The sequence below is a fragment of the Pseudopodoces humilis genome, chromosome 2, assembly GCF_049639895.1.
Source record: "Pseudopodoces humilis isolate 2021_Gansu_Grassland_sample_001 chromosome 2, ASM4963989v1, whole genome shotgun sequence".
NCBI classification, from domain to species: Eukaryota; Metazoa; Chordata; class Aves; order Passeriformes; family Paridae; genus Pseudopodoces; species Pseudopodoces humilis.
The window spans coordinates 32,533,722-32,548,541 of NC_142201.1; the positions used below are offsets into that span (position 1 = coordinate 32,533,722).

At 37.9% G+C, this 14,820-nt stretch overlaps 2 protein-coding genes across 3 annotated transcripts in view; one reads left to right on the plus strand and one right to left on the minus strand.

Moving 5' to 3' along the window:
* CYFIP1 (cytoplasmic FMR1 interacting protein 1) overlaps nt 1–14,820 on the minus strand; it is a 74,911-nt gene that overhangs the window by 14,304 nt on the left and 45,787 nt on the right. For both annotated transcript variants that reach the window (XM_005516509.3, XM_014250331.2), the window contains exons 23-25: nt 13,133–13,220; nt 2,121–2,264; nt 554–644 (exon numbers count right to left, since the gene is read on the minus strand). In XM_005516509.3, coding sequence (XP_005516566.1) covers nt 554–644; nt 2,121–2,264; nt 13,133–13,220 — 323 coding nt within the window. The remainder of the gene's footprint in view (nt 1–553; nt 645–2,120; nt 2,265–13,132; nt 13,221–14,820) is intronic.
* LOC148184829 (fibronectin type III domain-containing protein 9-like) lies at nt 4,404–8,997 on the plus strand. Its single transcript, XM_088051761.1, has 2 exons — nt 4,404–4,737; nt 7,068–8,997. The coding sequence occupies exon 2, from the start codon at nt 7,188–7,190 to the stop codon at nt 7,893–7,895; it is 708 nt and encodes a 235-aa protein (XP_087907887.1). The 5' UTR covers nt 4,404–4,737; nt 7,068–7,187; the 3' UTR covers nt 7,896–8,997.

The following is a 14,820-nucleotide window of genomic DNA, read 5'->3' on the forward strand; positions in this document are numbered from 1 at the left end:
CATTTCTTCTTCTGCAACTGTCACACCTCCTGTTGAGAGGCTAAGATGCACCCCACACAAGCCTCAGACATAACTTTTCTGGCAGGACCAGTGTGTCTCCCAGCACCTTTTATCCTGCATTTGGTGAGGGCAAAGGGAATAGAAGCTGTTCCAGAGAGCTGGGTCATCTAAATTAGACATTTAGACAGAAAAAATGTGAGAGGCTAACTTGCTGAGACAAAAGCTCAACATGTTTATGAGAAAGATGAGAAACAGAAACTATTGTGGACATCCCATCTCAAGATCGATTATGTTATAAGGCTGTCTCTATGTGGACTGTCATTCTTTTTCCCTACATACAGAAGTGTTAAAACTTCATTGAGTACTTTCAGAAAGCACAGCATTCAATGATTCTTTTTATGGGGAAAGAAAAGGAAACTAAAAACCAAAGCCAGGTGAAAAACTAATGATCAGGAGAAAAAGGAGGGAGGGAAAGACAGATATAATTATGAGTTTCAGAAGACAGTGGTTAGTTTCATCTTATTAAGGCTGCTATGGTAAAACAAAAACTAACCTGGAGAACCATACTCATGTCTTGGTAACCTACAGATCTTAGGCATCACTTCCATTAGGGTCTTGACATACTGAAGAATGGTCCCTTGTAGCTAAGAGAAAACAGATGTATGCAAACATGTCAGTGCTGTTGAACTATGAAACTTTACAACAAACTGCATTCAAACTATACATGAACCGAAGCAGCTCTAAAAATCTTGCATTTGATTCTGCCAATCATCATCTTTAAAAACACAATTTTTTCCAATTTAAAGAGTTCACATGGCATCAGCCACCTTTGTGGCATAACAGCTAAGACCAGGAAGGCAAAAAAGAGGAAAACATGTTTTTCTCTTACAGACTCTTTACTGTCTAACTAACTTTTAGTTTTTTGCTTAAAAAGTTGCATTTGAATGCTTTCAAAACCATTCAAAAACCATGTGAATGTGTTCAAAAGCCACATGAAAAAAGCCCCTATGATTAGGAATGTCTGCAACAGCCCAAACTGGTTCTTCTGGACATACCAGTTGAGCCAGTCCCAGCCTCCAGTCAGCCTGTCTTCCTACCAGTAGATACCTCTCTCTTATCTGTCCCCCTACATCTAAGCATCTGCATCAGGCAGATGCCACCTTTAATGAACTGAGGCAATTTACCACTAACTTATTAAAAAAACCCCTCTCGTAAAACACAGCAAGCCAATACTTGACACTCAAATCCTGAAAAATATTAGTGTCTTCCTCTTTCCCTGAAGATTAAATCACAGCACCTTTTCAAGCAGGATTCACCCTTTCTAGAACACAAAAAATGTACTTAGAACATTGTGGGAATTACTGTAAACAAACTGCCAAATGTGTCAAGTGCCTGAAGTACAATTATGAATACCACAGCTTTCCCTGGTGCAGTTGGATTATTTTGGCAGCATGCTCCTACAAGCAGCAGGGAGGAAAATATAATTTCTTTGGCTTAAATTAACTGCAATGCACTATAGCTGTATATATAGATTCTAACAGTATAGCAAACAGCCAGTGCCTCAACCTCCTCCCAGTTACAAGGAAGGCCCTTTCCAATATAGGATACCCAGGCTGTGTGGATAATGTCTTCAAAACTGGCCTGAACAGCACTGCTAATCAAGCACAGAGGTTAAACTCCTGTTGTTAAGGAGTCATCTGCCAGTGGTGTCATCAACGAGAGCCCTGAAGTTAGGTGCCAGGCAGAAAGCACACTACAGCTGTTCTCAAAAAGTATCAAGGAAGTGAAGGTACAGTATGGTCTTTAAGTTGAAATCAACTAATTTAAAATATTCATACTTTTCCAGAGCCTACCTAGGCCCTAAGAGCTCGGGTCACTACAAATTAAAATAACCTCCAATGAAGAATTCAAAGTTTTCAAAACACCGCTCAGGCCACCAAGGCACTTATTTCTCTTGCTCACACAAGACATTGAGTACTGCAAATACAGCTTATATTGAATTTCAGTGGAAGTTATTTTAATTGCTTTTATCCAGGATCTCACTTTCACTTTGTGTTTCCTGAGACATTTCCTATAAGAAACCATTTGGACTAGCAGAAAAATAAAGACAATTAGCATACCAGACTCTTGACAACTTTCAGCAACTCCTCCATCACCACAGCAATGCCCTGATATCCAAGAAGTCTACAGATGACTTTAAAGTGAGGGGGACCAACAAAATTCCTGTAGTTGCTGTAAATGCTGGAATATGCCAAATTCAATGCCTAAAACAGGAAAACAGATATGATTAATGAGAATTTTGTCTGCCTGTTTATCTCAATAATAATGTAATTTAAATATCTTTTTTAAGCACATTAAAACTGAAACAAAAATTTCGTATCTAACTCTCTGAAAGAAGTTTAAATACACAGTTTCTCTTTTGTAAGGCAGGAACTTCAACAAAAATCTCTCTATTAGCAAGACAAATTTATGAGCACTTTTTTTTCAAGCAGACAGCTTCCATTTATCATTTATAAAGCCACAAACACTTTCTCTTTTGTACTTATCTATTTACACAAGCATAAAAGGGTAAAAGTAGTCAATGCCATGTCTAGATCCCTGAATTTAAAGCTCAGCTTCTATTCCTTTATCTTCCATCTTATGCACAGAACATCTTGAAAGAAATTATTTAAATTTTCTGTTCATAATAGGTGTTTTAAATCTCTGAGTACTCAACTACAAAAAAAAAGCCTTCTGCAATTACTGCTATCTGCAACTCATTAATAAGGATCTTTCTTGTTCGAACTTCTTCGCTGTACACAAGATAAAAGCAAATCTAAGTCTGGGATGTAACCTCATGGAAATTCTTGAAATTCTTTAAGGCTTGTATAAATAGTCAGGTTTATTTCTATGAAAGTGAAGGCTGTACAGACTGATGTGATGTGGGGATTTAGGAACCTTTTGCTGAAGCTGCAGATAAGAGAGTGCTGGTTAACTTAGCATTCTCCATTTCTGCAAGTGGGCTGTTCTCCTAATACACTGAAATTTTATTTTAGAGGGAATCTTGGCCATCTCTTACAGAATGGACTGTTGTATTTCCTTAAGTGTTTTTCAGTTTTATTCTCTCTAATACACACATGGAAAACAGCATACTGTTAAACTTTCCACACACAGCTGTAACAGAAGATTTTCCAGGAAGAACATTCCCTCCAATGCAGATCCCACCCTAACTACCCATGCAAGTCAACACCAGAGACCGTAAATACGTGGCATTAAGTTAGTAGGAATTCAAGTCAGAAAACTCTACCAAGCTCTTAAAGGGTTTTATTCTCATAAAAGGACTTAAAAATCACATTTTGAAGCAATCAGTTTAGAATATGCACATTTTTATTTATGTTGTATGTCTCTATATAAAGACCAGTTTCCAGCTGAGGTCTTAGAAATTTAAAAATTCTGCAAGATGCAAACTAAAATAGACATTTGGATAACTGTTACAATCCTAGAACACAGTTGTGCTGTTACATGAGAGCTGGCTAAAAGGCCAGACTCCAAAGGGGTCCCACCAGGGGACAGCCTAAGCTGTATCCCTCTAGTATAACCTGTGCATTTCCATAGCTCTCCGCATACAAAAACGGGGTCTGGGGCAAAAACAGCAGAGAGAATTAGTAAAATCTTAAGAACATATGTGCAGATGAATGTCCTGATAAACTAAGGATTTATACAATTGCCCCTAAAAGATGAGATTTTATTTTTTGGTTTTGATGTTTCCAATTAGGTAGGTCTCCTATACCAAACATGTCAGAATTATCTACTTTGGCTACAGCACAAGGAGAATTTTATTTTAGTGGGTTAAAGCCTTTTACTGCCATGAGGTTAAGGGGAGGGAATCTCTCTTCACACAGCAGGAATTGTCATAGAAAAGCAAGCCCTTAAAACATGATTTCAATATTTAAAAGACTTGCCCGTACATAACAATAAGAAGCCAGCCAATCTAAAGATACATCTTTCATGTAAACCTCCTGGGGAAGTACCTAAAATTTACAGTCCACCTGTAAATGTTGGATTAGTGGATCTTTCCAAACTGTAACAAGGGATTGGAAAAACAACATTACACACCAACACCACTTCCCCCACAGTGAGACACAAAAGCATAAAATTCTTAGGGAAGAAGCCACTAACTAGAGGGGGGTGGAGGTGGAAAGGGAGGGAAGGGATGTTGCCATTCATTATTTTTTAAGCTATACCTGCTCCCTCCCCTACTTAAATTAAAAAAAAAAAAAAAAAGAAAAAAAAAAGGAGAGAGTTGTTAGTTGCTGATGTCATCAAAGTGCTAACATTAATCACTCACAGCATCACTGGTCCACACACAAGAGTATATAACAGGGATGCTCAGGCAGCATACTGCCAAGGGGAGGCAAGCAAGAGAGGGGGGAAAAGACATTATTTTTTTTTTTCCTCTGTGGTCTTTGAAAAGCAAGGCAACAGCATCTTTAGACAAGATGTGCTCTTGCAGGAATTTAAGTGGAAGAGACAAAGAAACCATGCCACCAGCAGCATCGGAGAAAAAAACTGAAATCACCAAGCAATGAGAATTCAGTCCAGAGAATCTGAGGAGAAGAAAAAGCAAACTGGCAAAGAGAGATCAGTCAGGAAATAATTCATGTAGAAAGGGATACAAAAAATTTGGTGTTTGTAACATTTTCACAGCAGCATTGCCATAAAGAAATTCTGTTCTGGAATTTCCATCAGGGAGTGAAGGTAAGTACTGACTTTACGATCCATAAAAACATCAGATGGCTTTTCCAAACATTTACATGTCAGTAATTTTATGTTTTCTAATAACTGACGGTTTGTAACAATAGAAGCATGTTATTGTTATTTAATTATAGTTCATTCTACTTACAAAATGCCATGAGGATTAAACTGTTGAAACTATTGTTTGTAGGCTGTGTTAGAAAGTGTTCTATAAAAAAATAATTATAATTTTAAGTAATAGGGATCTACCAGCTAAAGAGAAGGTAATTGAGCAAGTAAAATCTCTGATCTCACTAATGCACCCTGTTTTAATATCTGCAGTAGTTGGGTAGATGCCAAAATGTGTCTGTTTGGTAAGTTTATCTGATAGCAAACTCAGTTCCTTTATACTGTTACTGTATTAAAAAGGGTGCATTTACCACAGATTTAGAAAAGCAGCATCTAGCCAGATCAGTCACATCCGTGGTTTTACACTGTCATGAAAATAAACATACATATTTTTTCTTCCCACTTCCCAGTAAGTATAACCCAAAAGCCTTGAGCAACAATTTTCATACATAAACAGGCACAGAATTCTTACTATTAATGTTATATCTCTATCTAAATCCCATGAAAAAAATATCCCATAAAATATACATTTTCTCAGTCTCCTATCTAGTATAAAATACAAATTTTACAGAATAATTTCATAATATGTTATGAGCAAATCTCATAAGCTTTCTTCCTCAGGAGAATTTTCAATAATTAATTGTTATTTAGCCAGGAAATTAGATTCCTAAGATTTTTAAACTTGATCTTAAAAAAATATTAGATTTAATTTTCACAACAAAGTCATAAACAATGACAGTGTTACTGTCATGTTTCTCAAAAAGTGAGAAACTTTCAAAGTGGAAAATAACTTCCACGAGTGCCACTGGAAACTGACAATCAAAGTAAGGAATCAGATTAAATTGCTGAGGTAAGCTCTTTTTCAAAAGTTACCATCACAACCATGAAAGCATAAAACCCAAGTCAAATAAATGAAAGTACTCACTGCTTGTTATTATATATTCTTTAATTGATGTGCTTAGAGAAATTTCAGAAAAGAGATGTTTTCCTTTCACTGTTTACTGTGGTAACACATACTGAGAATCTCAAAATACTGGCAGATTTTCTAATTTAAATTGAGGACGAGGAGGAGTATAAATTCAGGGCAGACAGACTATGGGATTACATAAAATTACTTAGAACAGCAAAGAGCATTAGTAATGTTTGTAAATCCCCACTATTTATCCAAAAGGTATGCTGTAGTGAAAGCTGTATTTCACTAAGCTTGACAAAGCTTTTCCATGAGGCCGATTAGCATCAAGACTAAATATTGTGATACTGATACCCCCAATGTGGAGTGTTCACAGCCACTGCTGCAGTGTAGCTGCAGTGGATACAGATGTGCAACTCAACTGCAAAACATGGGGAGTATCACAGAACAGCGATTGGAAGGGACCTTAAACCTTGGAAGGGACCTTAAAGATCACCTAGTTCCAACATCCCTGCCACAAGCAGGGATACCTTCCACAGCTTCTTGGGGCAGTCCATTCTGTGCCTCACTGCCCTCACAGTAAAAAATGTCCTCCTAATATCTAATTTAAATATACCCTCTTTAAGCTTAAAGTCATTCCTCCTTGTCCTATCACTATCTGCCAATGTAAAAAGCCCCTCTCCAGCTGTATTGCTGTATCTTGCTGTATGTAGATACCAGAAGGTGCCATAAGATCTCCCTGGAGCCTTCTCCTCTCCAGGCTGAACAGCCCCAATTCTCTCAGCCTGTTTTCATAAAGAAGGTGTTCCAATGTGAACTTGTGAATAAGAAACTAATGTAAGATACTGGAGACAAATAATATGTGGTCATGTTTCCACATACGCTTTTGTTTTTCAACTGATTGTGACTGGCAAAAATAAGGACTTGTGGATGGTAGAGGCGTTTATTCCTCAATATCCACTCCTGCTAACCCCTCTTGCCACTTAACATAAAATGCAAGATACACAGACTAGAGAAAAAAACAACTACTGCATTATTTTTTTTTTACAATCACTTGGGGAAAAAAATAAAGTGAAAGGAAGTGATTCCCCAATTGTAAATTCTGCAAAAATTCACCATCTCTCAAGATACAACTGGCCACTTGTACAGGTAGCAGCTCTGGTTGAATTTCTCTAAGTTCATGTTTACCCTTTCACTTGGAAAGGAAACACATTTGAAAACACCACAAACTTTATGAACTTTCATTCCCATTCTTACATTGCAGTACCAAAGATGAGAGCATACTTTCCTAACAAACTCCATTCCTACATTACAGAGCACTACGATTAAGATCCAAACAACATCCTCAGTGCTGCAGCTTCTCCAAAGAACATCTGCCCTTTCCACAGGGAGATCAGCATCAAGAGAGGAAAAAAAACTCCCAAGCAACATCCTGATGGGAATAACCGTCCAAAACATCACAGGAAACACAGCAATGGTAATTTGGCCAAAAATGGCCAGTTGTGTTGACAGCTTTTACAGCATCATGTACCACCCTAACTGGAACAGCATGCTATCCAGCTATTCCAGAAAGAGCTTTCAGAAGGAAGAGAGGGTGCCCACCACTCGCTCCTCTTTTGTTGTTGAAAACCTGACTCCCCTCACAACATACATCATGTGTGTGACCTGCCAGTCCGCAAACCCCTCCAGCGACCAGTGCAGAGTTTTTAATACTCTGGAACAAGACCCAGCATCAGTGAGCAACACCAAGAAAGAGCTGGCACTGGGAATCTGGCTCACCAGCAGCGTCCTGCTCCTCATCATCGCTGCAGTCCTGCTCTACGGCTGCCTGCACCTCCTGTGCCGCAGGAGACGTGAGCGTTTGCAAGAGCGGAACAGGACCTCCAAACAAGAGCATGAGCAGCCATGGACCAAAAGTGTGGCATACACCTCAGTTGAGTTCAGCAGGCAGAGCCAGCAGACACAGGACACTGAGGAAAAGCATCCAAGTGGCATTCAGCTGGCCACAATCATAGAGAATCCCTCAGTGTGCCATGAGCCCACCATGCCATCTTCTAAAAGTCAGGAACGAGTCCCAGTAACAGGACAGTGCTCTGCTATAAATGAGAGATATTTTGTCCAGGAGAAGGCTTTTGCTACATGAGGTACCCCAGCTACTTCAAACACATCACATGCACTATTGGTGCTCACAACAGGGAGCTCCAACTGCTCATCACAGCACTCCTGGCTATACCTCTGATGTCACACCCCTTTCCAGCAGCCTGTATGCAAAGGTTCACAGGCCCAAGAAGCGAGCACTTCAGCCACCCTCCATCATTTAAAAATGAAGCATGTATCAAGTAACTGGTTTACATTTCAAGGGGATTTTTTCATTGCTTTTCTTTAGTCTAAAACAGCAAACAAATATAAAAGGTAATCAAAAGTGACCAAAATAATATTTGTTAACTAGCATGAATAAAACTGAGCAAGAGTTTTAAGATGGCAACCCAGGCTATAACACTATAGGCAACTGGAACATACACACAGAGTGCAGTGGTTTGCCAGTGTGAGTTTTACCCTGACAATCCCAGCTGCTTCCCAAAACACACTACAAGCAGTACCACACTCAGACAACACAGTTCACTGCCCAAAGTGCTGTCCATCCCTCCCATATACACTGACAGTCTCAGACTGTAAACTCAACAGAATTTTAAGTGTATGTTCTCATCTATCTTCTTTTCCCTCACTCTAAATACATGCAAGATACTGAATTTGTAAGGACACATCTAATTGAGGAAATATCCTAGATTATCACATTTTGCACTCTTCTGTTCCCACCACAAGCTACCTTCAGATCCGTGGGCCAGTGACTCCCTGCAGAGGAAATGGAATTCAGAGACACAGCTCCTGGCCCTTCCCTTTCAGTTTTAATGATAATGTGTGCTAATCAGCTGCAAATATCTTTCTAATTGCACAGTATATTCTGTGTAATGAAGGGGGACAAAATAGTAAAAAACATGCCAGAATGCATTTTCTTTTTGTAACAAGAAAACTTGCTGATCATCTCACTCTGCCTTGAGCTTCATGGCAAAGGGCCAAGGTCCTTCAGAGAGAAATCTGTTCACCCTCACAACGTGACAAGTGTTGTCTGATTTACATGTATAAGTCACCCTGTTTTAAACCTCGTAAGTGCATTTGTGTTCCTTAAAAACATAATAAATCTTTGTATTGCTGTATATACACCAAAAAAACCAAAGGTGCACTGTGACTGCAGGCACTTAATTGCTCTTGGTATAAAAGTATGTGTGAAGTCATCTCTCTGACACTGGTCAGTTGTCCCAGTGAAGGCTGATACCAACTGCTGGCTGGGCTGCTGCCATCCCTCTTCACCAGGCCCTGGGAGCTAAGTCGGGGTGGGGGGGGTCCAATTTTGCCAAGAGAGCCCCCCATGAATATTTCACAGCAGGTAGTGGATCTTTTCAGCTACTCTATTTGACAGCAATTCCCACGACTTGTGAAATTAATCGACTCTCAGAGTGCTAGAGAGAAGCTGGCCTAAGTGTGATGAATCTTTGTTTTTCGGTTTTTTTTTTTTTGGTTGTTGTTTTTTGGGGGGTTTTTGAGTAGGATAAGCAGGAGACACAGAAATGTTTGCTGAACAGGGGCGAGTACTACTTTCAGAAAACACTTCAAAAGGCATTTTTATTGTCTGAAGTTAGCAATAACTGTTCTCCACCTCCTGCAGAGCACTTCCTCCAGCTGACACATTCTCCTTTGTCTTGCACGTCAGTCTCAAATAAACTGTGAGAATAACAGTTCACCGCTGTTTCAAATGACGGTGTCACATGAAATAGGCACTGAAAAACCTTCACCAGAGCAGGAAGACAACACAACAGATTTACTGCCAAAAAGGGGTGCCTGGGTAGCGAGGACAGAGAGAACGCTTTAAAATTTTCTTTCAATCAAGTAAACAGTAACACTTCTCTGATCAAAAAAAGGTTATTTTAATATTAAAGGGATGATGCCAAGAGACACACAGTCAATCTCATCCAACATCTTGGGCTCCTGAAAACCTGTTCACTTCTCTGCATGTCCATTTCTTTATGTGGGTTTTAAGGCAGTGCAACACACACACATATATATATATATATACACATTTATGTTATATACACATATACATGTCATACTGAGAACAAAGTAGTTCAGTCTTAAAGCAGTTTTGAGGCAATTTACTTACTGCATTCTGTTATTTGTACACAAACACATATAAACAAAAGACATGCCTATATCTGACTGTGAAGGCAAAGAGCTACTACCATGGAAGTGCTTCCCAAGGGATTTACCTTCTCTAAATATAAAATCATTCCACCCACAGAGTTTACAGTGCACTACTACGATAAACATTTATATAATCTCACAAGCAATGGACCATCTCGCATCTGCTGCAAACGAGCAGCTCATGCAGAGTGTCATCTGTTTTCTGCTCTAGTTTTGAAAAATTCATCACATGCTCATTATTCTTTGTTTCTTGCTGAGAAAGTTTCATTACAGATTAATTCAGGTTCATTCAGACAATTCTGTATTAGATTTGGTAGTTCACCACAATATTAAGTCATCGAGTACAGGGCAAACATTTTAAGTGATTTCCAAAGTGATACAAGTTGCAACGTTGTACAAACTGATTTTAATTTGTGCACCAGCAGTAGATAAAAACCATTATATTCACAGTGAGAAGTGCCTTTCAAACGTGTATTTTTCACAGAATAAATGAGTTAGCATTTACAAAGTGCTGGAGACATAAAAAACATGACAATATTTGGAAACTGTTGTATAAGACAGAACGAAAGCCCTTCTGGTCTACACAACCTTTATAAAACCAGGCAAAGTTAGTTAAAAGTCCCCAGAAAAGATATTTTCTTATATATATATATATATTACAAAATATTTCATGCATTCACCCCATGTTGCCAAATTCCATCCTGCTAACATTGATATCGTTAATCCTACACATACTTTACCTGAGTGAAAGGGGTTTCAATGATCATGCTCAACCGAACTTTTAGAATAATCCAGCTCACTTAAAAGGCTAACGAGATATTTACAGGCTGGCTCCTTCCCACCTGACAGCTCTGCTTCCATATCAACCAGAAGAAGTAAGTTGTAGCTGTGGGTTTTTGTTTTGATAATTACATGAAGATATCACTCAGAAAGCTTTAGGCGCTAAAGAGAATGTTGCTACAACTTTCTGTGCTAAGTATCAATACACATCAATATAGACCAGATGCTTTGATCCATTTGGAAATATCTGGGAATATGTGAATGCTCTGAGATACAAACAAAAAATTTCTTCAGTTATTCCTGTAGTAGTGCAGCCTCTATAATGTAAGAATTCCTATTTGTTATCGGCTATATAAAGTAGAAATGTTAAAAACTTCATTCAGATATCCTCAATTTCAAAATACACTCAATTCAAGAATAAAAACATACTCTTGTTAAACTTTAAAATTGCAGAGAGTCATGAGTATTTTCTAATACAGGTTATGAAATCTATAGTTATTTAGTTATGAAAATTGTTATGTAATTTTCTAGCTATGAAATTTGCCCCAGATATGCAAGTAAGATCCTCCACCTTGATTGCTGCTGCTCAAGTAGAAAAATAAACAATTCTGAAAATGTATAGCTCTCAGTGTGACGATAACTAAACTCGTTTTAATAATGTAACCTGACTGGTAAAAAAAGTGTTCCTCAGTTAATCTTCTGTCACCCACCCCACTGTATCATCATCTAGATAAATTAAGTTAGCAACCTTTATGAAGTTCAGTCAGGTTTTTGCTCTATGCTGCATCTGGTCAGTTCCTAAAATAATGAAGAATACAATGACTCTAATGTAAGAAAATTCCACTTTCCTATAATTTACTTTTTGGAGAACAATTACATAAAACACTATTTACAGGACCAGTCAGCTGTTACATTCCACATTAAGACATGTGAATCCTTTTCCACCTCCTTTACATTTTCAAGGCATGAAAGTTTTACAAATGCAGCAGATATTTTAGCTCTGAAATTTGTAACTCCTGAAATACCTCAAAACCTAGATTACTGGGTTGAAATTGCACCATACAACTATGATATGATGTGCAGAAAGTAAGACAAGGACTAATTCTGTTCATGTTTAAGTAGGAGGCAGATATTGAGAGTAGCCACCCATAACACTTAGAGAACACTTGTATAAATTAGACATATAATTGAGTACATATTTTAAATAATTGTAAATAATAATAAATAATTTTAATATTTTTATTGTCCATCCTCTGATTTAATCCTTATATTTTCATTTCTCTTTTCCATGCTTCAGCTTGCCACCCTGATATTCAATAAAACATTGAAAAATTTAGAGTGACATCTTGTCATATAGTCTCAAATTATTTGCTGAAGATAGCACTGTTTTTTACTGCTGTATGAAGTAGATCAGTATTTCTGACTAGATACTAAAAACACAAATATGTTAATGCACTATATCTTTAACTGTCATTAAGAATCAGCAAATAATTCTGAAGAAAATAAATCTGCAGTGATCAGGGAGAACAAATCTATCACACATGAGCACAGCATTGGTCCTGTGTGTACAGGCTAACTTTCCTCACTTGGGTAGCCCACAGCCATTCCCTTGTGCCAAGTACTCTTCCAACTTGTCACCCGCACAAGCTCCTTTCCAACCTCAGCACTGGGGATTGCCACAGGGACAGAGTATGTGACTGCACATCACATACCCTTGTATTGAAAACTTGCATAAACCTTCCCAGCCCACCTAACTGCAAAGCAAGAAACATGGTGCTAATACAGAGATGAGATGGCCAAGACACCACGCTCACCACAATGAGTTTGTGGCTCTTGGGTTGTGGATGCCAAAGAAATGCTACATTTTTAAAAAAATAATTGAAGTAGTTTGGTATCTGATAGTTTAAGATGGTTCTAATCTATATTCCTTTTAAGTCAGATAATATCTGAAGCAGGTTTTCATATCTATTCCCTTTTCTTATGTCATCACAGTCTTCGTCACTGGAAGAAGGGAGAGCTGCACCCAAGGTGGGCTCTTGTTTTCACTTCACCAGACGAGTAATTAATCTTTACTCTGAGTTTGTTTTGCCACTGTAAGCAACTGAACAATACAAGGTGGTTGAGAGAAGGGCTTATTTTTTGCTTTATCAGAGAAGACTAACCATCAGACTACTCAACTGCACTTTGGCTGAACTTCCCAGCAAAGTCTTAAAAAAAGTACGTTCCATTTAAAATACACACAAAAGGTATTTCAGTCCATTTCTAATACTTTTATATGCCATATTTTTAAAAGATACCTTTAAACATTAGCAAACCATAATGATAAAGGGAATTAAGTCCAACCTTTGATCCATAGAGATACTGTGGCTGTGCATTAGGCTGCTTATCACGCTGAAACTCCTGAGAAAATGGCAGCACAGTCCGAACAAATCTATATAAAAATAAAAACAAGAATTATTTATTATTATTAATACTTGGGTGAGCAGGTGTGCACTTAATGCACCCTACCCTGTAGAAGACTGCTTTTGTCTGCATATACAATCAAAGCCAGACCAGCAGCCTTTCAGCCCTAGTAGAAACTGGGGAAGCACACAGCCTGAATTGCCCAAAAGCATGGGCACAAATCATACTGCAGTTCAACAATTGCGGTTCTTCCCATGGTGTGGGATCTAAAAATATTCCTCACCTCTACTCTAGCCCAGGCCAGCAAATAGGGAAGTAACTAACAAAGTTGCAATAGCCTCTCACAGGGCATAAGGAAACACCCTGTGCTTGCAAAATGAAGTCCTTGAGAAAGAAGTACACCTTCAAAGAAGAACATGACATTTCTGTTTAATGTTTCGGAGCTTTTTTCCCCCAAAATTCACATCAGGAGAAATATGATAAACTGTTAGCTTTAAAAAAAGTCATGATGAAAGGTATAATCCTCACAGCAGAATCAGTGTTTCAAAAGTTTGATCATACTTCAGTGTGAGCCACGTACCAACAGAAATCACGCTTAGCTTCACCTTTGTATAACGTTAAGAGGATGGCAAGAGAACTACAAAGATAGGGAGCACTGCCAAACACAGGATCAGCCATCCCACTCACAACTGAGGGCACCAGAGTCACCATTTCCAGTCTTCTTGTGAACAAGCAGCACAAATCTTCCCCCTTGTTAACTATAATGTACATTTGGCAGCACCACAGTTTTAGTGCAGGAAGAATAAATCAATATCTGCTACAACTCTGATTCTGCTTAACTTCACTAAACAGAGGAAAATTATTGGGAGATGTGTGTTTACAAGCTGGATGGCTACTTTCTTTTTTACCTTGATTAAAAAGTATTTATTTATAAATGGTGCAAAGCTGAATATGCCGAGCAAAGAAGGAAAATAGCTATTTAAGAAGCGTACATCAAATGGGTTGTATAATATCAGGCTGGTCTGAGTGATACCTGAGCAAAACAAATGTATCCAAGAAAATGTTTCAGGAAAGAAAACTTGCCTTACATTATAAGATCATATGATATAATTGTATCTTGATCTTTTTTTGTTTAAAGTATTTACATTTCATCAGCACACAAAATTAATTATTCATTACTAATTATTCCTAGAAAGAACAGAGGCATTCTGTTTTTAACATGTCCATCTTCTAGCTAAAAACAAAAACAGCCATGTTAATCAAAAATTGTTTCACCCAGACCAATAAAAACTGCACTATGTTGCTTACAATTACTTCCACTGTGTTTTATTTCAGAATCATTCTTGTGAGAATCTGTAACTTTAGAACAGTATTTTCTGCATTTTTAACCTTCTCAAAAATAGGTACAGCTACTTGTTCATACACAGTTTAGCCACTCTTCCCAAAAATACTTGTACTTGTTGTCCTCCAGAAGGAGTTTGCATTTAGAGCTTTTGAGGAAAAATACATTATTTATATGCATTATTTTTGATACTATATACATATTTTATTTAGATCTCCTTACATTCACATTTCCTCAGTTTACAAGTTTCTTCCCTTTGTCTCTCACATAGAAACTGAAAACTCTC

What these genes read in the sequence shown, in the direction of transcription:
- LOC148184829 (XM_088051761.1), top strand. Translation starts at nt 7,188, where the DNA reads ATGGGAATAACCGTCCAAAACATCACAGGAAACACAGCAATGGTAATT.